The 26,344-nt window shown below is 38.9% G+C and overlaps 1 protein-coding gene across 1 annotated transcript in view; it reads left to right on the plus strand.

Annotated features, from left to right (window-relative positions):
* The window catches only part of LEKR1 (leucine, glutamate and lysine rich 1), a 208,692-nt gene extending 182,967 nt beyond the window's left edge, over positions 1–25,725 (plus strand). Inside the window, exons 10-12 of the mRNA XM_089675392.1 lie at positions 3,639–3,803; positions 16,883–17,182; positions 24,262–25,725. Coding sequence (XP_089531518.1) covers positions 3,639–3,803; positions 16,883–17,182; positions 24,262–24,660 — 864 coding nt within the window. The 3' untranslated portion in view covers positions 24,661–25,725. The remainder of the gene's footprint in view (positions 1–3,638; positions 3,804–16,882; positions 17,183–24,261) is intronic.
* Positions 25,726–26,344: the final 619 nt, after the last annotated feature.

A 26,344-nucleotide genomic window follows, 5' to 3' on the forward strand; every position in this document is an offset into this window, starting at 1 on the left:
GCAGCTTTGACAAATAACCACTGTAAGCTAAGCTTTATGCTGCAGTCTTCAGTCTCCTAAATTCCTCCATGAATGGTCTCGGCTCAGGAGAAACGTAAAGGGAGCGCTGGCAAGGAATGGCAAATATGAGCATTGTGTTTTAGCATCAGAAGCTCACTGAACCTTTGGCCTTGTATTTCATTCTATTGCATGTGGGACAGGAATACACAAAATTGGAATAAGCACACAGAAACATTCACACTTAATTATAATTGGTTTGCTTATGGGAGTTGATGATGACATCATATCCTCCCTACCATTGTTGTCCAGTTTTTCTTTTTCCTCACCTGGCTCACCTGTTTGCATGTGGGAATATTTGATGCTTGAACACAAATCACACAAGACATGATTAGTCACTGTCAATCATTGCTCGCTGTATCTTCTCATTTCTGTCACAACTGTGATACCTACTCCAGAGGACAATGAAAGGATGTAGAAATGTATTTATGTTATTATGTTACTCACTGAGACTTTTGGGCAGCACAAAGAAGTAAAACAAATATTAAATGGTTAGCTCACACCTCTTCCAGAGATCCATTGGCTTTCCAATGGTGTGCACTATAAAAAAAACACAACCAGTCCACGTTGGAAAAGCGTTTTGTCCCAACAAGGTCTTGTTCACACCAGTTACTGTAGTGTGGGTAAACCTTCAATAGGAACTGCAGCACATCCATTAAGGCTTTACTGCCTGGAAAGTATAATGTGGAGTAACCCATTTGAACCAATAACCACTTTACTTATTATTTACCATCTGCATGCTAAATGAGTTCAAGACTATGATAAAGAATAATTATATTATAAAGAATAATGGCTCCCCATCCCCCATGATAGCCTGCTGGGGTTCATCTCCCCTGCAGCCACTCACACATGCACGTCATTCATTCACAGAGATCTGTGAAAGAACAAATTACAAGTGCGGTAATCACCACACTCGTAGTCCATTGACACTTCTTCCATCTCTAACTGAAAGCCTGTACCCTAGTATGGGTAGGAAGCTGGAGAAAGAGCCTGCAGGGACCTAGCATTGCATATACGATACACAATGCACAATGTGCATTAAATGGACATTTTGTTTCCTGCAAAAATATAGGTATTTATCATTTTTTAAAGATGAATTTATTCTTTAAACTCTTTATACTAGAATATGCACACAATAAAAAATATATATACATGCAATAGTTTTCTTAAATATCCTGTAAATGAATCAATATCCTAGTGAAAATTGAGACTTTCCGGAATTCTAGCACCTAAATGGTAAATCCAAAAAGCTTTCCTAGACAAAAGGCTGACTCCTACATCAGCTCTTCTTAATCCAATAACCACCCTGTCAATAATCTGGAAATAGAACACTGCTAACTCTTTCCATGCTGGTTCAAAATATCTAGAGACATTAGAGGGACAAGTCACTTTGAGTTTGTGATATGCTCTCCCATTCTCTTTCAAAGGCCTCATATTGCATCCAACATATGGAGAGATTTAATAAAACTGGTTCACTCAGAATCTGATGCACCTGTGCATGGTAGCCAATCAGCTTCTAACCCCAGCTTGTACAATTAAGCTTTAGTAAATAACCCCTTCCCCCAGCCCCACACACACCACAACCAGAACATCAGAACATTCCCCACATACGACCAATTAAAGAAAATAAACCATTAGGCAGATCGTGGCGAGAGATGGCTGTGGCACTTTATTGGTGTTACACAAATAATCCATGTACATACTACAATAACCGTTGGTGAGATTCAACATGCAAAATATAATAAAACACCCTCTTCTGGCTCGGTTATTGGAACTCCAGCCATCACAACATCTAACACTGAAAACGTCCCCCCTGACTCCAGGGTGACAGCACCACACAAAGTGCGCGTGACAAAAGGGGGGGGGGGCTCTTCTGCTTGCAGGCCGGCCACTGATCCCAAACGATCCAGATGCCCCTTATATCCTGTCTGCCAATGCTCCAGAAACTTCCGTGACTCCCAATTGGATCCCTGGAACTCTGCTTAACAAAATTTAAAGGGGCCAACACCAAATTTCCCCACATGTGACAAACCCACCCTTTAAACAACCCCATTTGAGAGAGGGGGGGCACAATCCCATGAAAGTGGTCCCAAAGGTTTGTGCCCAATTTTGGACATGGGATTGCAGACTGTACCCCGCCACAACCAGAACATTCCCCAAATATGACCAATTAAAGAAAAGAAGAGCAGGGAGCTCTTCTGCTTGCAGGCTGGCCACTAATCCAAACGATCCAGGTGCCCCTTATATACTGTCCGCCAATGCTCCAGAATCTTCTGTGACTTCCGATTGAATCCCTGGAATTATGCTTAACAAAATTTAAAGGGGCCAACACCAAATTTCCTCACGCATGACAAACCCACACTTTACAACTTTAAACAAATCCATTTGAGAGGGGGGGTGGGTGAGTGTACTCACTTTTGTTGCCAGCTGTTTAGACATTAATGGCTGTGTGTTGAGTTATTTTGAGGGGACAGCAAATTGACACTGTTATACAAGCTGTACACTCATTACTTTACATTGTAGCAAAGTGTCATTTCTTCAGTGTTGTCACATGAAAAGATATAATAAAATATTTACAAAAATGTGAGGGGTGTACTCACTTCTGGGAGATACTGTGTGTGTGTATATATATATATATGTATATGTATATCAGAAATATCATATTTTCTGTCAGTTTCCAGCACACACATTTACGTTTAGGGGCTTTTGATAATTTATGTACTGTTAGTTTAGTACTTAGAAATTGAGTTTAATTTTAGATTTCCTGCATTATGTGTTCAAAGCCCACGTTTTTCTCACAGTATGACAAGCATATTCCTAGTGTGTTTAGTAATAATACAATCTACATTTTGTGTATTGTGAATGTCTGACCTGCATTAAGTCTACCTTGTCTTATCAATAGAAAATACAGTGTTTGATTCTCTAATCACAGTTCTGTATTTCCCTTATAGTCATACACTTGTTTTCTCTTGTATTAGCTAATGATCAAATTCACCCAAAAATATGATTCTGTTATGGGTGGGCACTGTTGTTTGCTGCTGCATAAATCTGAGAAACTCAAATAGTTTAGTTATTGGAATTCTCCAAAAGTAGGTGGTAGTGTGCGTTGGCAGCCCATCTGACAAGACAGATGTCACATAGTAGATTTCCTGGTTATTAGGTATTTAACATTATGAAGAATCTATGAAGGTAGCAAGACAATATCATTTGGCTTTCAATGAACTTAATCATTGGGAGCTACAGGGCATTCTGGTGGGAGAAGTTTGTCTCTAAGCTCATTAAGAAGTAGAACAAACTAGCAACTGAAATCCTAATTGTGGTCAGAGTTAACCTTAAAACTGCTATTTCTACTCTATAAGTGGAGGAAAGAAGGCATTAATTATATCTAATGACAAATTGCTATTTATTTACAATTCTGCTTTAAAAGAAGGCATAGAGTGTAATTGGTTGCTGTGGGCACAATGTTGTTGATGATGTACCTTTTGTACTCATTGTCTCTTTTCTTTTTTAAGTAAGGAAACACACATACTGTATCTTGATGTTTTCATGGTGTTCATAGTACTGTACATTTCATTCTATAGATCCAGAATGAACTGGAGAATCAACGGCAGAGGTTCATACAGAAGCTTGAGGAAACGGAGCAGAGACTTCTGGAAGAAGCCAACATGGAAGTTGAAATCGAGAGACAAAGACATGGCGAAGTTATAAAGATGCTACAGAATAAGAATGAGGAACTTGAAGGAAAGGTTTGTATTCTTGTGTGTCAAAAACACACATACTTGATCCCTTCCCTTTCTGGTTAAGCCACTTTTACCATTGTAGGTTTACATCTGGTTGCTGCCATGGTGACCCCTACAGTTACAGCTCTTACACTTAATATTTGTTACATTTTTGTAATGTAGGATAAAACTATGCTGTATGATTACCAACATGGTAGGCTACATAAAAGAAGCCAGCAGTGCATTTTTTATTGAAAGTTTTGCATTTTTAATTGTAACGACAATGAATCATGCCTTGGTGTGTTACTTGCACATTCTTCTGCACACACTGGGAGCACCAGTTATAAAACAATTTACAAAGACTGCTGTAGACCAGCAGACTTCAAATGTAGTTTTCTACAGTTAAATTGCAGTAGAGAACCATGGGAATTTCTTATTTCCAATACCAAAAGAGAATCACTATGGGGAAAGTAAAAACATAAATGGATAGTGCTAGATAAGTGGTAACTAAGGAATGGTTCCACGTGAATTCCTTGCATCGCATCTTGACATTGATGAAAAAGCTGCTACATTAGTTTAAGGCCCTTTGCACACAAGAAGACCATTTTTTCTTTCAGTTTTTCAGGCATACCCAATCATACCCTCCATTCTCCTCTATGGAGCGGCGGGTATAAACTGCCATGTGTCTGTTTACACCTGCCTACATCCAATCCGCTAAAAACAGACGGATGGGGATTCGTCAATCAGATGGCAATTGGGTGTAAAAGAATGGACCATGGACAGACAGTCCATTTACATCCGACTGCCCATAGGGGAGAACAGGCTGTGTCTGCTCTGCATAAGTGGAGTGGGCACAGACCAGCCATCCGCTTGCTCAGCAGGGATTAGCAGACAGATATGTAAGGAGCCTAAGATAGGTGGGTTGAGAGTTAAAATCCTTTTGGACCATCAACTGCAGTAAGATTAATTCAATGGATCCATCAGGTACTGATGATGAATTTATCTAGTTATTATTATGTCTTTGGGGTGTGGGAGGAAACTGGAGGAACCCCACTCTGGCAACAGGAGAACATGCAAACTCCAGGCAGGTGGTGCTGTGGTTGGGATTCGAACCAATGACCCTAGTACTGCCAGGCGGAAGTGCTAACCATTTAGCCACTGTACTACCGACAGTTACAGTTGTAGAAGCAGTTTTTAATACGAAAGTTATCCAGGCCACATTTAAAAAGGTCCTGATCTGTGGAAGTTGTGTCTAAAAAAAAAGGCACACTGTGCCAAAGGCCTAGTCATCCATATTGCCTGTGGGCTTCCCAAAGCTGATCTTTCTTATGATAGAGGCAGGACTTTTTTATTTTCATGTCAGATTTGCCCCTTTGATGACTGGTGATCTAATGACTGCTGGAAAGCAGGAGAGGATCAGAAAGCACATATCCACAGAATGGCTGAAGCAAGGAGATCTTTGTACTGCGAGTCCTCAGGCACAGGTTTCTCTCCAGTAAGGAGAAAAGTGAGCAGAACAGTAAAAACATTGCTAAATCTTACTCCAAATCTTGAGAGACTAGCAGTCACAGGCAGCCACGCCTCTCTTTCTATGCCAATTTATGCCTTTTACTTCACTGTTCTTTCATGGAAATATGCATTTTACAATTATATGTGAGAAAACAGTGGATGAAATTTAAAATTGGTATCTTTTTAAAAGTAATGCATATAGCACCTGCTTTAAATGAACTGATTTTGGTATTGCAAGAAAAACATATGTGTATAAAGAAAGCACACTAAATGTGTATTTAAATAAACTGTTGCAGGTTGTTATCACCATTTGCTATTTTGGGAAATATGTGGTTCAGTTATGAACTGTAGTTGCTTATAAATTGATTATTAAATTTGAAACTCTGCACCAATTATCTAAAGGAGAAGGTTGCACGGTTGCTAGATGCTAGTATACTAGCAATTGTTTGATTAATTGGGTACACACATCTGCTAATATTCATGCATTATAATACAGTATTTGCTAATTGCAGTAGGTTAATAGGACTTACTGGCGTTCCAAAAGTGTCTGTATGTAATTAGGAACACGTTTACACTTTGCACATTTTTATTGAATTGGGAGGCAAGTGGTTTGTTTTACAATGTGTGCTGCATCCAGTAAACATCAGTGAAGAGCCAGATCATAAAAGAACAAAAAGCACAAATAAAGATGAATATGTGCCAAGGGAAACAGGATGGCAAGATTCTAGTTATCCATTTGTCATTACCATCTGATGTAAACAGATTGTAAATCCCTGTCATCATGTGTAGAGTTCTGGACTCTGGATGAGCAATCGGAAATAAAATGATGGAAGGTCTGTTACATTTTCTTCCTGAATTCAGGGGCTGGGCTGTTGAAAGCCAGCAGAAATCATAATAAACTGAAAGAAATTGGGCTGTTGTTTTGTATTGTTATTTTACAGGTTGTTTATCATAAAATAATGATACTATGAGGGTCCTACAGATGGATGTTATGTCCGTATTTTATAATTCTGCATTTTGGACACGTGAAAAATGAAAAGTGTCCTTCAGGCTGGATTCACACCATTCTGTGGGTATTATGCATCTTTTAATGCATGCTTTTAATGTGCAGTTTCATGTTGTCTGTACAAATTTGTTGGTTTCTGTCAGCCAATTAAATATTGGGTAAAAATGTGCGAAAAACTTGTTGCCATGCTTTGGAAACATGTAAAAACACATGTTATGTGACTTTTTGCGTGTTGCCCTTGCCATTACTAGAGCCTACGTGCATCAGTATATTAAATAAACAGACATGGACTTTTTCAGCCAACACATGTCAACGCATCCCAGAGATGTAAACAGTAGGAAACCTATATACGTGCTTTGACATGCATTGCGTTGCTTTCAAATTGCATAGATGTGAATGGGGCCTTAACCACTTAAGCTCCAGAAGGTTTTACCCCTTTATGACAAGGCCATTTTAGCACTGCACTACTTTAACTGGTAATTGTGCAGTCATGCAATGCTGTACCTTAACGAAATTGCTATCATTTTGTTCACACAAATAAATCTTTCTTTTTGATTTGATCACCACTGGGTTTTTTTATTTTTTGAAATACAAACATAAAAACCTTTCTGCTATAAAACATATCCAAAAAAAAAATAAAAAAATACAATTTCTTCATAAATGTTCATAAATAGCATCTACAGACTATGGGATATACAGCATATTGGAATTTTTATTAATTTATTTTATACTGCTAACGACGGTGATCAGCGATTTTTAATGAGACTACGATAGTCTGGCGGACAAATCTGACACTAACTGATACTGAGGGAAACTGACGAACTGCCACTGACATCTCCAGTGACACTGATACAGTTATCAATGATACTATACACGGTCACTGTACTAATGATATTGGCTGGGAATGAGTTAACATCTAGGGTGATCAAGGGGTTAAATGTGTGTCTATCAATGTGTAATGTGTATATTATGTGCCGCTTTTACTAAAAGATCTCTTTGTTTCTCACCCCTGCTTTGCTTTGCAAGGATGAGAAACAGAGGGATCGTTCCCTTTGCACAGAGCCCTGTGTTGATTTTCAACACAGGGTTCTGGGGTGTGATTGCATATCACTGGCCTTGAATCATTGGCTGGGACCTGCTGACAGACTCCCACTGTGTACAATCCCAGCGGGTGGGGGGACGCTCTAAACCAGAAAGCAGGCAGAGATGTATCAGTTCGTCACTATGTCTGCACGGGCTGCTCATCCACAGTACATTGCGGGCGGGTGGTCCGGAAGTAGCTAAAGCAGTATTATAAAACAATGTATTGTTTTCGAATAAAGCAGTGTTGAAAAATGTAAAATCCAATGGGGACACGTGTAACGATGACACCTGTCTAAGAGAACATTCACCTAAACTTGAAATTTCACCTCACTTCTTGTTGTGTTTACAAGAACATCCCTAAATGGGACACATGTGGCAAAGAATAAAAACTGCTAGAAGTTTAGCTTTTCATATACAGGTTCCTTCCCGTCAAGGTAGGTGTTGATTTGTGCAACACCCGGAAGAGTTAGCACTTCTGTGAGGTATTTATTATTATTGTATTATTATTTATTAATATTTGTTGATTGTGCCTTCCAGTCCTAAGAACCCTTTTATTTCCCTTGGTCCTGATATTAAAGTGATAAAAAGTAAGAGAAAGTCTCAACACTGGAGTTATAAACAGCAATAAAAAATGAACAGATGTTCTAACTTTCCACCCCTCCGGTATTCTGACCTGTGATCTAAATGCTTATATTTAACTTTCCCCAGTACAGCCAGTCCATCGTTAATTCTCATGTTTCTCTTCTTCTTGAAACTTTCCCTTAATGGGGAATTTATTTTGAGGGGAAAATGTTGGGCTGCTAAAAATCCAGCTCAGTCCAGTCCCATTAGATTTCTTCTAGTATGATCTGCAAAACTGAACTACCATAACCAGTATAGTAAAGCCATATTGCTTGCCTTGTTACTAGGGATAGCCCTGAACTCAGTAACCCAATGAATTTCCAAGTAAATGGTTTTCCACAAGACATTCATTTCCTGCCAAACCTGTTAGCATAGCTATAAAGTCCTGAAGCCATAAACTGATAACTGTATTGCCAAACACATAAGTACTTTTTGTATAGTTTCTGTATTTTTAACAAGTGATTTGAGATGGTTTAAATCTTACATCCAAACCATATCATATTTTATGTAACTATTATTTTAATGTAGTAAATAGGAGACAAGATAACACAACGTTCTTCAGGAAACTGCTGCCCTGTATGCATCACCCTAATTTTCTGTAGATATTAAAAGGATTAGTTACATTAGTCTTGGTGTGCGAGATTGCCAGCAGTATTAAGTGATCTGCACTGTATTCCCCATCAATAACTGTATAGTGTAGTGCAGCATTACATCACAGTATAGATTGTAACTGTGCATATCATCTAGTATCAGTGTTGGTCACATACTTTATTTTTTTAATCAAGGCATATTCACAATTACAAGGTTATATAGACAATTCTTTTCACTTTGTGGGAGATACCAATTTACTACACTTTAAGCCTGCATCTTTTCACTGCTTATGGCGGACCTATCACACTTCAGATGAATCACTAGGACACACGTTATCATTACCAAAGTATACTCCTATTTTCCATAAAAAAATGGGTAAAAAATGAATCTTTGCTTTCCTTGCATAAGGAAAAAAAAACGATTTAGTGTGCTCTTATGTGACCTAAAGACTAGACAGTTTGGATCACCTAGTCTCCAGCTATTAGGAGCATACTGGTTATTTGATGTCATTAGAGACTGCAGATAGTGTTTTCCCATGATCAGAGACCAATACTCATGGTAAACTTTCAATAAGAAAAAAGGCAACAAGGTACAAGATTATGCAGTACTACTAAACAGAAAACTGTATGCATATGTAATGACCATCTACAGTATGCCTACACACAAAAGTTAAAAAAAAAATATGCTTCCTCCAACTTGCAGCAGATTGATGATGTGATACTCCCAGGCAGACCTTAAGTTATTTGACTGGAGCTCAAGCCCTACTTTCTAATGATAAAAGTTATTTTTTTCAATAATATTATTGCTCTATATTATGACATGACAGGGACAAATGTGTGCCCCAGGACCAAACAGTAATTCATATTCAAGGGCACACATTCCTCCATAACTGCAGACAATCACTCCATTTGTGATTACATGCGGACAGCCATTGACAGTATCAGCCTGTCATTGATTTGCACAGGCTTCCAGCTGATCGGAAACACCCAGCTATACCCCCCACAGAGATACGCTGATCTGGGTGTTGTACAGTCCTTATCAGCCATGTGCAGAAGTCCTATAGCAGATTTGTAAAGTTACTAATAGATCTGTTTTAATGATTATCAGCCAACAACCATGTTTGATGTGTGACCTAGATATGCACTTTCCTTTTCTTACACATGATAAAGGAACATTATGACAATCTAACATGTTAACACTATATTTTTGGTATTTTATGTAACAGTGGATTTGCGTACTTCATTTCTGTAGCAATATTACATATACGAGGTGGTATCAATAAGTTTTGAGACTAGCTGTGTTTACAAGAAAGTACTTTATTTATCTACGTTTACACGATATCACCTTCAAAATGGTCCCCTTGCACAGCAATACAGGACTCCCAGCATTCCTGCCGCTTTTGGAATGTGTCCTGGAAGTCTTCTTTTCGAAGCATGTCAAGCACCTTCTGCTATTCACACTGGATCTCTGCAATGATGTTAAAACAGTGACCTTTAAGCTGAATCTTCATCTTCGGGAAGAGGGCGAAGACTGCAGGAACCAAATCTGGTGAGTAGGGTGGGTGCGGAAGTGGATTGCTGCCGAACCTGGCAGCAACACGACACATGTTCAAATCATAGGTAATTATTGCCTGGACTGTTCCATATGACACACCGACAATGGCAGCAATGTTGTGGATTGTTCTCTAATAATCATCATGCACAAATTGTGGACTGGTTTCGACATTTCAACAATTTCGGCGGTTGAACTCATTGAAGACCTTTCTGATCTCTCATCTTCCAGTGATGTTCTTCCACTCTTGAAGCGTGCGTATGACTCAAAACACCTTAAACGACTGATTGCAGCATCGCCGTAAACTTGCCAAACCATGTTTCTGTGGCAGATTTGCCCAGTTTCACACAATTTCACATTTGCTGTTTGTCCTACATTGCTGTCCATGATGAAATAGTAGAAATGGTAACACACATGGTCAGAATAGCACCAGTTGCACAGCTCCCGATGTACACAGAATGATGTCTTTTGGCACACTGACTTATGAAAGTCGGTGCATCCTGTGACTGTGCACGCAGCCTTGCGCTGCCATCTGTTGGCGTGTTAGAAAACTAGTCTCTAAACTTTTTGATACCACCTCCTAGTATCACTATAGTTTGGCATATTCTGGCAATTAGTTCTTGTGCCACATGTAGCAGAAAAATATTTTGTGCACTCCACTTTCTAGAGGACTGATGTAAACTAATAAAACTTCTAAGCACATCACAAATACACAATGCATTCTACTTCCCAATACAAGAAAATCTACCATTCTGACACTGATTTCATCTTTACGGTTCAAAACCACATTAACCCACCATCTCCTCAATAATATACATATTCCATAACAGGCAAACTGCCAAAATAAAAAATGGAGGATTTTAGAAGTGGGTGGTCTCTCAAAAAAACATTCCAACACACTTAAAAGAAATCAACTGTTATTTTTAACAGTTGCAATCAACTTTATTACATTAATATTTTGTCTTAAAAACATAGGGGGTGCATGAACCCATTATAAATGCCCTTGAAAGTATCAGTTGGATAATAATACAGAACATCATCCCTGTGAAGAGTAAAAATAAATAGCAATATTTATGAACATAACTTATAATATGAAGCTAAAAAAGAATTCCAACGTGTTTTGACCAAATGGGCTTCCTTAGGGGAACAGTGGGGATTGTGTTCTGCTAAAAGGAGAAAAACAACCAGACAATAACCCGAATAAAACATGTTGCAAATAACAATTCCTTTTGGATGTGTATGGAAACCAATCATAGCAGCAGAGGGGAAAGGGGGAAACATCATTTATTTCACATCAACAAATATACATATTACTGTAGATGTGGTGTTTGCGCCTGTTAGTTCCAGTAGTATCCAACACTATGAAAACCAATAAAGTGTAGCGCAAAAAAACTAATATATAAAAAATCAATAAAAAACAATAATTAAAATCCTATGAAAAAGCTTCTTATAACACCAATGTGCAATGTGTATAAAATAAATCTCTAAAGCTACACTTTATTGTTATTCATTTTGGTACAGGTGTGAAGCCACTAACAGTGTTTTAGCAGCAACTATTTAAAGCATAATCATATTATTTTAGGGTGTGTTGCGCTGAATGAATAGGGTTTTAGCATCCAGTAATATGCTCACCCTGTCAGAGTAATATCTCACTAATAATTGGGACAGATATGGCTGTGGCATCATCTTTCACTGATCCAAGAAAACAACCTGGAAAGAATATCTACACACAACCAACTGCTAATGATCATACGTATATACAACTTAATATCAATACTTACTGTATAGATCTACTTTTTTAAAATTCTCTATTTGAAAATGCCTACCCTTATCTGCTTTCATCATTGGAGATATTGGATTACAAATCCACAAAGAATGTTCCAAGATGACCAAACTACAAAGTTAAGAAACTACAGATTGCCCTGGAGGAATCATAGTGAAATAAGCACTAGTGCTAGCCCAAGATACTCAAAAAGGCTTGGCAGAAAAAAGGGGAGAGAAAGAGGGGAAAAAACTCTATAGCCCCCAAAGCCCAACAAGGGTCTTTGGAGGCTATAGAATGCTAATCACAGGTAGTGAAGCTCATCAATTGTGATTGGATCCATTCATTGTTGTTTGGTGGCATGTTGCTTTTGTGGGAGGAATGGGGGACCACTTGTTGGTATTTGAGGGTTATAGAATCTTATCCCCTTTCTCTCCTCTTTTCTCTCTTAAAAGAAAAAAAATAACATTTACTTAACTAGTAACAGATGACAGGTTACAGAAAAGAGTAGTTTTAGGTCTCAAACATCCCTCATCATCGGCCCTGCAATTTCACCCTTCTGGCCTCTCAGTTTCAATGGTCAGGATGGCATTTCTCCCATCAAAGAGGCAAATAGCAAACATTTGAGTCTTATAGTTTTAAAAGCAAAATATCAGCTGTAATGCCAATTGCAAAACTGGGACTTCAGCAGCAGCTCTTTTTCATACACTTAATAGTAACACCGATTTAGCTGGTAATTTTGTTTGTCTGTATTAGGCAAGACTGTTGACTAAACACCACAAATTAGAAGCGCTATTTAATTCATTTTTCTGGTTCAATTGTTTTTTATTATTGTTGCAGCAAAAAGATATAGTACAATTCAAATTACCCACTCAGGGGGAGATTGATAAATGCCCAGTCAATCATACATGGATAGAGAAATGTGTAACAACCATTTTAACAGGATAGAAGCCAAAGGACGACCGCACAAGTGGAACCGTCGGTCTATATATATATTTTCTGGGCCTGGATGGATGCCCCATATAAATAACTAATACAAAAGTAGAAAAAAGGGAAGTGAACCAGCAGGTGGTCCTAGGAAAAGAAAAGTAGAATGGTGGAGAAGAGGGGAAAACATCAGGGGAGGGGTAGAAGGGGGTCCTGCAGGCTAGGGTAGGAATTTCAACCGCTGTAGGTGCCCAGGCTTGTCGGGTGTAGTGTAAGGAGAGCATTCGACCACTAGAGCGTCCAAATTTTAAAAAAATTTGGCGTGTCTATCATGTAAGATGCTGGACATCTTCTCGTTAACCATTAAGGTGGTCAGAATGTTCCAAATGCTACAAAGGACACTGAAGGTGATTTCCAAGCCCGAGCTATGATCCGCTTCTTGGCAATAAATAGATAGGTGGCGAGTTTCTGTTGATGTGAGCTATTTAATTCATTTTTAATATTTAGAGCAAACTCCCCCATCCATCCATGTCGTCATGCTTTATTTTCTGAGAAATCACTTAAAACACCCCCCCCCCTAGCATTTTTGCCTGTGGCCATCTTGAGTAAGGGCAAAAGGTCAACCCCTTGGCGCCAGCGCCTCCCGGCCCTTTAAGGGTTTCAGAAGCCAGGAGGCGGGGTGGGGTTTTAAGGTCATGTGACCGCCATGATTCGCCATCACGGCAGTCACATGATTGGGAAAGGTCCCAATCAAAGAGGAGATCGGGGCCTTTCTGTGAGTACTGGACATGTGTGCTGGGAGTGCGCAGGGCGCGCGCTCTCAGCACATATGTTTTTGTTAATTGCACACAAATGTGCGGCCGCTCGGCATCAAGGCCCAGACGCCGGGTGGCCGCACATTTGCGTGCGGCTGGCATGAAGAGGTTAATGTAGCAATTACTTCCTGGAATCCATCTGCCCTTAGCTCATGCATACAGGCAGTGGGTGTGCTTATCTGAGAAAACTACTCCTCCCCTCCTGAAGATGGGGTGGGATGTATACAAACATTTGCCTAGGCATGGAAACTAGGAAGTATCTAAAAAAATGTAAAAAATATTGTTGACATATAATCCCATGATAGGCCTTTATGTACTGTCAGAATGTTACTATTGTACCCTTACTTATGTTGGTCACACTGGAATGTGCCTACATGTCTTCATTGACGGAAATATTGCACCTTTTTTTTTTTGTTTGTTTTTCTTTTTTCCTCCCATGCATTTCACGGAGGTGTTTGTGTTTTATGAAAATTTAAAATAAAAATCTATTGAAAGAGAAAATTTTAAAAAACACAGTTTAAAACAAGTAAATGTGATATATTTTCCTATCTATTTACTATCTATTTCACTCTCACTATTTATTAATGTTAGCAGCATAAGAATTCAAAATAGTCGATGTTGATTAAGAGAGTGAAGTTCCTCTGTAAAGGGGTATTACACCCACATTCAGAAATGTAATATATTGCAGCTTACCAATCCTCAGATGTGGTGACAGCCTAAAAAAAGAAAATTCATGCAATTGGCCCTCTGTTTTACCTGGTGATCTGGCCAGTAACGCAGTTGACGCAGTTGGCCAGCTTAAGTATGTAAGCAATATGTGTGAGCTAAATATCCCTGTTTATTGCATAGTCTGCTGGAAAGGGTATATACCAGTGTGCAGAGGGTCCTCAGAATTTCTGGCCAGTAATGCATCTCCTGTATTAAAGTGACCGCACTCTAGATGTAGTAGCAACAGAGACACCTGTGGACAGCAGCATTGTCAGTCTGGAGGGAGGGGAGTTATAAAGGTACTAGCAACTTTAGATACACTAACAAACTGAAGCCAAACTCCAGCTCACACTGGAGTTACACAAGCAGTTTCAGCAACTGTTTTTTTTTTCTTTTGGGATATAGGTTTTACATGAATAAATGAAAGCTGATCATTGTAAGCACCCCTGTCAGTGGTAAATTGCTTATCTCAATCCTGTAACTGCTACATTAGTATGACAGCTTGTTCTGTTGAAAAATAACAGACTTACTGGCTGGATCACCATATGAAAATAATGTAAAGAAAACCTAAAAAAGAAAATGAATACAACCATCCAGGGCTTTTTTTCTAAAAAAGAAAAAATAGGTGCAGGTTCTGCCTCCCTTGAAAGTCACTTCTTGTTTACACCCCCTTCCCACCTCTGAGCATCATTACTAGGTTCATCCCCCTACCCACAACCCAGTACCTCTCCTTTTATAGAATACAGAGCCAAGTATTATTTTGTGGTGCTAAATAATCTGTATGGAATTTGTAATGATAACAAGAATAGCAGAAACACAGATCCACAGCAGCCAGCAGCAATAGATTCCCCCAGCAACAATGAACCCCCAAAACAAAATACCACTCCAGCAACAATAAACCCCCAGCAGCTACAAAAGATCTCTTAGTCAGCATCAATAAACTCTCCAGCAGCCAGCAATAATAGACAATAGAACACTCCCTCACCAGTATATCCCTTCCAGCAACAATTGACCCCTATCAACAATAGATCACCCACCAACAACAATAGCCCTCCCCAGCAATAATAGACCACCACACAAAAATACAACCCCCCCCCCCCCCTTAGTGATAACAGATCCTCCAGCAGCCAGTTGCGTTTCCCCGCGTTCCCACTGAAAATAAGCCTTGCAACTATCACATCTAAGATTTGGTAAGCTGCAATAGAATAAAGGTTTATTATATTTATATATATATATATATATATTATATAATATATATTATATTTGCTCTTTAACCATTTGCCCTCCTGAGGATATGCCCCCCTTCCTGACCAGGCCATTTTTTGCGATACGACTGTGTTACTTTAACTGACAATTGCACGGTCATGCAACACTGCACCCAAATTAAATTTACTTCCTTTTTTTCCCACAAATTGAGCTTTCTTTTGGTGGTATTTGATCGCTTGTGCGTTTTTTATTTTGTCTGCTATTAAAATAAAAACAATTGACAATTTTAGGAAAAGAACAATATTTTGGACTTTTTGCTATTAAACATTTCCAGTAAAAAAATTTTAAAAATCAAATTTTGTCATAAATTTCGGCCAAAATTTATTCTACTATATGTCTTTGCTAAAAAAAATCCCAATACATGTATATTATTTGGTTTACCTGAAAATTATAGTGTTTACAAATGGCGGTATTGATACTGGGATTTTTGTTTTTCTTCTACTAGTAATGGCGGTGATCAGCGACTTTTAGCGAGGCTGCAGCGGACATTCTGACACTGGGGGGAACTAACTTGGTGTCACTGACATCCCCAGTGACACCAATACAGTGATCGGTGCTAAAAAAAAAAAGCACGGACTGTACTAATGGCACTGGGCAGGAAGGGGTTAACATGAGAGGTAATCAAAGGGTTAACTATATGTAGGGAGTGTTTTATTAGGGGGCAGTGTCTGTGTACACAGCCATCCTGAGCAGAGTGCCTGAGCTGACAGGGAGGAAGACTCTTTATAAACAAAACCGTCTTCCTCCCCATTGGAGATGCTCGGTAATCACCAGGCGCTGGCAGGTAATTATCGGACCTGGTGATTGACAGCCGCGGCCGCAAATGGCAGTGCGGCTCACGCGCGCCCCATGCCCGGAAATGCAAAATCACATGTATATATATATACAGGGGCGGACTGACCATTTGGAAACTTGGGCACTGCCCGAGGGCCCGGGGTCAGTAGGGGGCCCCATGAGATGCCCCTGGTACCTTTTTCATAGGCTTTTTTAAGTTTGGGCAAAGACACAGGGGCCCCATGATCCCCTATCGCCCGGGGGCCCCATGAGTTGTCAGTCCGCCCCTGTGTGTATATATATATATATATATATATATATATATATACATATATATATATATATATATATGTGTGTGATTTTGCGTACCCATGCCACCCTGTAGCAGTATTTCTGCTATAGTGCGGTCGGGAAGCAGTTAATATATTTTAGTGCACTGATTCCTGTAACACTAGACCTAAAATTAATTCAGTCATGCTTTTATATTTTGTAGATACCAACACTAGTATCCAGGGCATGTGAAGAACTGCAGGCTGAAATAAACATTCTGGAGAAGAAGTTACAGCAAGCTCAAGCAAGACTTCTGGAGAAAAATCAAGCAAAAGACACTGAAATGACCAACTTAAAAAAAATTATTTCTGAACTGGAAATTCGTTTGAAAAGAGACTATGAACACAATACCTCTTCTCTAGAAGAAATGAGAAAAGAAATTCACTCAAAGGCTGAGCAACTGAATGAAATGAACATGAACTGTGCACAGCTAAGACATCAGCTAGACCAAGTCACGCAGGAGGTAAGGAGCCACAATACTAAACCATTCTAGGCCCTTGGTTCACACTGCAATCATCTTTGCCTTGACTTTGGAATAAAAGAAAGTACAAAATAATGAATAAAACATAAAGTGCAATTACAGTTTTGAGTTAGATATATGACAGCACCATGATTGCCAGTTCAGTGGAAATTTCTAGAGTACGCAGAATGCCTTATCAAACAACAAAATTTGCCATTTTTTCAGAATCCCGCACTTACTTATGACAATGCAGACAATAAGGGCTCGTGCACATGGATGGCAAATATGCTCTAGTGTAAAATTCTCAGCGGTTTTCTTTGCCCAGAGAGCTACATTTGCTTCTAAGGTTGGCTATGAGCATTTTTTAAGTGATTTGCACGCAATTTTGCGTGTCACATAGAGACATCCTATTCACTTGAATAGGCCATCCTCAAAGTTTGTCACTCAAAAGGAAGCTCCTGCTCTTTTTGGGTGATAAGCTTAACGCTTTTTTTGAAAGGTGCAAGTTGCCACACAACAATTGCGGCAGAATTGCATCGCATTTAGTGATTTGCACACGATTCTGCTTGTTACATAGTGCCATCCTATTCACTTGAATGGGCTGTCCTACACAAGCTTGTCACTCAAATGGCTGCTCCTTTTGGGGCGATATGCTTAACGTTTTTTTGAAAGGTACAATTTGCCACGCAACAAGTGCGGCAGAATTGCATCACATTTAGTGATTTGTACACGATTCTGCATGTCGCATAGTGCCATCCTATTCTCTTGAATGGGCTGTACTACACAAGTTTGTCACTTGAAAAGGAGCTCCTGTTCCTTTTGGGGCGATACGCTTAACTTTTTTTGAAAGGTGCGATTTGCCACGCAACAATTGCGGCAGAATTGTATCACATTTAGTGATTTGCACATGATTTTGTGTGTCACATAGAGCCATCCTATTCACTTGAATGGGCTGTACTACACAAGTTTGTCACTCAAAAGGAAGCTCCTGCTCCTTTTTGGACGATAAGCCTAACGTTTTTTTGAAAGGTACAATCTGCCACGCAACAATTGCGACAGAATTCCATCACATTTGGAATGTCATTAAGGGATGATAGCACCCAAATGCGTGTTGTGCGCTGTGCAGGAATCGCCACGCCATTTGGGATTGAGGTCATAATCGTAGCAATTCTGCCTGCGATCCCAAATTGCAAGATGTGAAAAGGGCCTGAAACTTACTTGCATCAGTATTTACAATTGCATGTATTTCCCAGGTATATGCAAGTATAAGAGGTTGCAGCCATTCACTTCTACTACTGCTGCTTCCTGGGAGTGGAAAACCACTGGGATTATTTCTGCTAGAAAAAAAAAAACAGCATTTTTGCTTTTGCATGATTGATGATGTAAGTCATCAGAGCTTCTCCTCATTTACTAAACTCTGGAGCAACTGCCATTACAAAGTGCACAATCTACTTGCCTTTTAGTAAATCCACCCCAGTGTCACCATGACAATTAGTGAGAGGAAATCTTTCTAACAGCCCTGAATAGTCATAAATATCCAAAAGTGTCTCTAAACGTCTACTCTATCCTAACAAGCAAACAAAAGGTTATGGCTGGACATATGCTAGAAAATATAACTAAAGGTAAAACTTTTTTTTTTGATAAAGTGTTAAGGTGTTAGTGCCACTGTCAGATTTTTTTTGTCACCAGTAATAAAATATGGGTAAATCCAAAATTCTAAGTTGTCATCAGAATGGAAATAGAGGGAAAAATCTTCCAGTGAAGACTGGCTCCTGGGACAACTGTCTAAGAGGATATTTCTCCTTAGGCCCCTTTTACACAGGCGTGACGTTTTTTTCAGTCACATTTTTTCCAAGAAAAAACAAATCAGTTTACATCCGTTTTTCATCAGTTTACATCTGTTTTTCATCAGTTTACATCCATTTTCATCAATTTACATCAGTTTTTTATATGTTTACATCTGTTTATGTCCATTTTTCATCCGTTTACATCCGTTTTTCGTCCGTTTTCATCCTTTTTTGTCCATTTACATGCACTTTTTTTCAGTTCCGATTTTTTTTATAGGGTTTTCTTCCATTCAAAAAAAGGATGTTACCAGATACAGACATTAATTGATGTAAATGGATGATTATCCGTTTACATTTGCTAGTCCATAGAAATACATGGGTGTTTGTTTTTCATCCGTAAATGGGCAGATCAAAAATGGACATACAGAACACCCATGTGAAAGAGGCCTTACATTGGAAAGATATCCTCTCACTTTCTATTGAGTCCACAGGTAGGCAGTGGAAGAAATTCTTTCTACTTGGACACAGATAGTAAACAAAAGTGGTTTTAAAATTATTGTAAAGGCAGAAAGTAAAAAACCTCTGGATGCAGCTCCCCCTGCAGCCCCCTAAATGCTTACCTGAGCCTGATCTCGATCCAGCAACATGCATGAGAGCCATTGGCTCCCGCTGCTATGATACACAGCCAGTAACGAGAGGGGGAGGTATGTGGGATCGTGCCCCGCTCTGTGTGTCTTATGGATACACAGAGCAGGGCTCAGGAGCAAGCTTGCACAAGTGTCACATAGCAAGTGGCGGGTTGGGGGGTATAGCCAGGAGCGCAGGGCAGGCAACCAGAGAAGAGGAGGATTGGGGCTGTTCTATGCAAAACCACTGCACAGAGCAGGTAAGTATAAGATGTTTGTTATTTGAGGCTGGGTTCACACTTGTGCAGAGCAGTATATCGCATGAGATTCACACAGGAACCACACTGCATTCCTGTGCAAATCACATGCGAATTGTGTGCAGTGCGATTGGAGCCATACATTTTGTATGGCTCAAACTGCTCCGCATGCACACCCAGAAGGTGCAGGACCCTTTTTTTGGTCCGCACTAGAATCAGATCGCATGGGTATTCACACCTATGGGATCCGCTTCTGCATATTGCACCGCATTTTACGGACCGATTTTGAGGTGTTGTTAACATACACACCCGCAGTGGTTCGCATAAACGGGGTGCGATTGTGATGCGGTGCGAAATTCCCACAGAAAATGCTGCAAATTCTGCACAGCATCAGTGCATAAAAGTGTGAACCCAGGCTAAATGAGAAAAAAAACTTCTAATCACTTTAACCTTTCCCCACTCTATCTAAAATGAAATTAAAAATGGCTTTTGCATTGGTATACAAGGCTGTATAAGGCAGCACAAAAAGCCATGATGTTGTTCATGGTGTAATAACCAATCAGATTTTACCTCTCAGTGAATTCCTGCATATTAACCATGATCACAGTTTATGTGCTGCTTGGAAGGGAGCCCATAGGAGAATAGGTGCTCTGGAAGAAAGTCACAGCACTAGTATTGATCAAAAGGATGGGAAGGATTGATTTTTTTTTTGCACCGGGTGTTAGTTTTGTGAGTGTGTTCATTACACCACAGGACTTAAAAAAAAAAAAAACAACTATTGAGTTCATATATTTTAACTAAACTGTGTGAAATACATGTTATATGTACAGTACCTAAAATAAATAAACTTTGAAACCATGGAAAACAAAATTGAAAATCAATGAAGTATGGTCTCCGTTCATAGGCAGTCATTATTTTCCTGTTAGGAACTGAGCTGAACATTGTTTGATGGCTTTCTGAGAAATGTCATTATAGGCTTGTATCACTTAGTCAGTTCTTCAATATTTCTGTTCTAGTGTTCGGTTGCACTAATAGCCCTGCCAATCATATCCTACATGTTCAGTTGAGGACAAACCAGGTGACCTGACCAGGTCAGTCCATTGAATCAGGATTTTGTGCTTGTCTAACAATGGTTGTGCTAAAAGGTCAGGCATTCTCTCTAAAAAATGAAGGTTTTACCCGTGATCATGAGATGCTGTATGTCCATCGCAATGCCATCAGTAGTTAAGATTGATCTTCACATCCAATGGCCTTCTAATCCACTATTTAAAGGCTAAGTTCACCTTTGGGATCATGTTACATCCCACATGGAAGAAAAATATATTTTAAATATATTTTAAAAATATTCTTCCCAAATATATTGACATATATTTGAAATACTACAATTTTGGCCGTATTCAATATATTTCAAAATATATTTCAATAAATATATATTGTATGTTGAAATGCGTTTATATAACAAAATATATGAAAAATATTTTTCAAAATACATTTTCAAATATACTATATTTCTTTAAAAATACATGTAATCTTCATTTTTGGAATGCATTTACAAATATATGTAAAAATAACTTTTTTATATGTTAAAAAAAAATCTGAAGTATATATTTAAAAAAAATATATTTGTAAAAATATTTTTCATATATTTTGTATTATATAAAGACACATTTCAACATGCAATATATATATATATATATATATATATATTATTTATTTTTTTTATTTTTATTTTTTAAATATATTGAATACGGCCAAAATTATAGCATTTCACATATATGTCAATATATTTGGGAAGAATATTTTTAAAATATATTTTTCTTCCATGTGGGATGTTCCACCCATTTTTAGGGTGGAACATGTAACATGTTCCCAATGCTGCAGCTGATGCTTTGGCCTAAGCTATCCATTTTGCTGTTAAGGTGGACGCGGGATCAGATATGTTTTTTCATGTTAAGTGCATGCATGCTAAGTAAAGTGTAAGTGTAACTTTTAATGGTGTTCATTATCTTTCACAGAGATTTTTTTTTTCCTTCTAAGGGCCCTTTTATACTGGCTGTGTCCATTCCAATCAGCAGGGAATCTATCAACAGATCCCCTGCTGAATCAGAGACCATTAGTAAGAATGTCATGTTTATTATATCTATGCTCATTCAATTTTGACCTCCTGGAGCTTAATGGACTGATGTTAAGTCTGTGGGCAGGCAAATATAAATGGACACATGTCCATTTACATCCAGCTACCTTTGATCCATCGTTTTTATGTAAAAAAAAAAAGGAAAAGGAAACAGAGCTTTTCCATTTTATTTTATTTTTTTGGCCTAGACGGACCCGGAGGTAATTGTACATCCATTTACATCCGCCTGCCCATAAATGAATATTGAGCTTCCATTCAGATCCTCCTGAAAAACTGTCAGGGGGATCTGATCAGACTGCCAGGGTGTAAGGGGCCTTAGTTTGCTTTAAGTGAAATGATATGCAGATCAAAGGTCACCCCTTTGGTATTCATATGAATGAAAGGTATAAATACAAAATAACAGTGATGTTCCTTTGTATTTCTGAATAATGCATGCTTACAAACACTGTTCAAAAGTTCAGAAGTTATAGCTAATTGTTGTATTACGGCTACTTTCACGCTGGCAAAAATGCAGCAAAAACACGTGTGTTTTTGCCGTGTTTTTATTGTGTTTTTATTGTGTTTTTGTGCTTTTTTAAAGGATATATGACTCAAAAACTACACCAAAAAACAACGCAGGTGTATTTTTTATGTATTTTTGTTGTGTTATCTATTGATTTCAATGGGGCAGTTTGTTTTTGGTGCAGTTTTTTTTACTGCACCAAACCTGCACCAGTAAGCAAGACTTTGAAAAACGCACTGGATCTGCAACGGATCAGTGTGAAGAGTTCCATAGTAATACATGGTCACACATTTTTCTTCTATTATTTATATTTCTTTTTTATGCAAAAGCGGAAGAAAAATGGATCAGCCTAAGCTGAACTTAAATGGTTAGAATCTCAGCCAGTTCAGCAGGGACCAGCAAAGATTCAATCCATCTATGGGCAAGCTGGTTGTACTAAAGTCGATTCATTGATCAACTTTGGTACAGCCAGCCTGTTGGATTTGTAAATATATAGTATATAGGTGAGCGCTGGCAATGAGTAAATAAATATAAAGCCACTAGCACACACGGTAAAGCAAAAATCTCCACAAATATAAAATATGAAAGTGCAGCGCTAAAATAAGTTAAAAAAAACATATTATATCAGGTGAAACAGTCAAGTGCACCATATAAGTGCACTATAAGTGCAGATATAATGAATAATACAATGAATAATAAAAAATGGTATATAAAATATACTGTGATAATGATGTCCGTATGATTACAAGACAAAGCAACCACAGGTGATAATCATCAAATAAGTGAGGTAGATATAATAAATATAACAATAATAATGTAGTCTGTTAAATATATATTAGTGTCTGTAGGTGCAGCAATCATAGGTGCTAGATAAACCATGGTAGTAATCAAGTGAGGGAATCCACCACCTCTGTCAGATGTAAACTCACCAGAAAGCTACTGGTAAATAGCATGTATGTATGTCACATCTGAAGACCCAGAGACAGCCAGGGAATTTAACACAAACTGCTCTGTCACAGGTAAAGCTTGAAGATGGACCCTTTCCTAGGGAGCATAGCTCACAAGATGGCCACCACTCCATCCTTTGGCAGCGGCAGCATGGCGTCAGCAAATGTGGCTCCAAATGACGCATTTCATGCGCATGCACGTCTTCAGGGGTACGCCCTCATGCACACGGAACACACCGGGTGTAGCCACACTTGCTGACGTCACGCCACCGCTGCCGAAGGATGGAGCGGTGGCCATCTTGTGAGCTATCTTCCCTAGGAAAGGGTCCATCTTCAAGCTTTACCTGTGATGGAGCAGTTCGTGTTAGATTCCCTGGCTGTCTCTGGGTCTTCTGATGTGATATACATACATGCTGTTTACCAGTAGCTTTCTGGTGAGTTTACATCTGACAGACGTGGTGGATTCCCTCCTTAGCCTGTTGGATTTGTTCACACGATCACTGCCAGCAGCTATAGTCACCAGCAGCAATCATTGTGTTTAGTCGGCATAGAACACTCCCCTCAGGCAGAAAACAATTGTGCTGCATGCGATTCCCTCATCAACACTGACTGTGTTGATGGGGGAGTCAAACAATTTTCCTTCCGCCCATGGTGAAAGTAAAGAAAATTGCATATTCTATGAGTATTTAGTAAGTACAGGCTGAGTAAAATCAACTATCCTGTCACTATTTGTAAGTGTTCATATTTTCATTTCTGAAAATGTATAAATGCTTAATATATTTATAAAGAGCCTGCGCTTTTTAAACTTAAATTAATAATCTCCTTTCAGAATGCCTTCCTCAAGGAAACTGTGCGCATGGAGTGTGAAGAACGCTATGAGCTCACTGAAGCCTTGACCCAGGCCAGGGAACAGCTTTTTGAACTAAAAAGAGGTAATGGAAACCTTACAGTGTCACAAAAGTCATTTACTCCAGAGAAGGCAGTGACACCTCACAAAATGACTGCTGCACACCAGAAGCATCCTCTGAGCTTCTCAACGAGTAATGGAACCACACTAGTGAGCCTGTCTGGGTCTACTATATCCACCTTGTATAAACCCAGGCATAGTGCAGGGAGCACCTTACCAATCCTGCAATCCCCACATCCACCAAAAGAAAGAGCAGCTTCACTAACCGAAGCACGACAAAAGATCACCGCAGTCCTCCGGAGAAATACTACTCAGCTGTGACAACGGCAATTACAGTGATAAAAATACATTTACCCACAGCATGCACTGGATTCATCTTTAGGCGGAATAGCTGTGTGCCAAAACAACAGTGTTTTAGAATATGAGTAGAGCTAGATCAACAGGTTGGCCTACACAGCAGATTTTTTTTTACAAAAGGCACTTTGACCGTTTACCATTCTCTGCAGCAAGCAGGGTATCATGCAAGCATGGGGAGAAAACCTTGGTTGCTACATAATTGGATTTTACATGGAAGGAGGACTCTACTTTAATTTAAAGATGAAAACCTCTTTAAATCTGCAAAATGACCCTCCAGACAAGAAAGTGTAGAATATAGTTCAAATGTACTTTTCATATACAAACATCATGCTTTTCAGAAAATAAATCATATGTACCATGTGAAAATAAGTCATGAAATGTGGAGATCGCTTTCTGCAACTGTTATACAGTGGTACAGTGTATATTTCTTGTCAGATATCAAACAAATTGTTATTTCTATTGACTGTTATCAGTGAAAGAACTCATCTTACCATCTGCTGGCAAGAAGCTATACTAATAATGTTGGGGTTTGACCGGTTATGCCGGTACCAGGAGATTTGTACTGTGTACACACAATGTGTAGGGTGTCATCTCAAAGTGAAAACCTTATCCATTGGAAGATGTTTTATGAAAACAATGGGTGGTGAAACTTCTGTTTGTTATCTCCCAACAGCTGACATCTTCCCAGCTGGGATGCACTGTGGTCATGTATGTGTCTCAGCCAATGGATGTACCTTTTCTCTTTTAACCACTTTAGATCTGGGAGATTTTACCCCCTTCATGACCAGGACATTTTTTGCTATTCGACACTGCGCTACTTTAACTGGCAATTGTGCGGCCATACAACACTGTACCCGCCTAAAATGTATATAATTTTTTTCACACAAATAGAGCTTTCTTTTGGTGGTATTTGATCACCACTGGGTTTTTTTTTATTTTTTATTATATAAATTAAAAAGATTTTGAAAAAACCCAATATTTTCTATTTTCTGTTATAAAATATATCCAATAAAAAAATTAAATATCAAATTTCTTCAAAAATTTATGACAAAAAGTGTTTTGCTACCTGTCTTTTGGTAAAAAAAAATCCCAATAAATGTATATTAAATGCTTTGTGTGAAAGTTATAGCATGGACATAAGATTGTATATATACTGGAATTTATTTTTCTACTAGTAATGGCAGCGATCAGCAACTTATAATGAGACTGTGATAGTGCGGTGAGCAATCTGACACTAACTGACGCTGCATGAGAATAATGACACTGACATCTCCAGTGACACTAATAAAGTGATCAGTGCTGATACTATACACCGTCACTGTACTAAAGCACTGGCTGGGAAGGGGTTAAAATCTAGAGGCAATCAAAGGGTTAATTGTGTGCCTAACAATGTGTAATGTGTGCTGCTTTTGCAACTAGATTTGACAGTTTTATCTCCCTTTGCAGGGAGAAAAAAACTGCCACAATCCCTGCTCTCCATTCACAGCCCTGTGTTTTTAGTAAACACAGAGCTTTTAATTGTCATTTGCTAAGCCAATCAGCAGGTCCCAGCCATAAGTCATTGTCTGGGACGCGCTGATTGGCTTGCGCTGTAGCAAATGACAGCACAGAAGGGGCAGTGGGCATGTTCCTGCCCTGAAATGGCAGA

This window comes from Staurois parvus, unplaced genomic scaffold, assembly GCF_062004578.1.
Source record: "Staurois parvus isolate SC_StPar_1 unplaced genomic scaffold, SC_StPar_1.0 ptg000155l, whole genome shotgun sequence".
NCBI lineage: Eukaryota > Metazoa > Chordata > Amphibia > Anura > Ranidae > Staurois > Staurois parvus.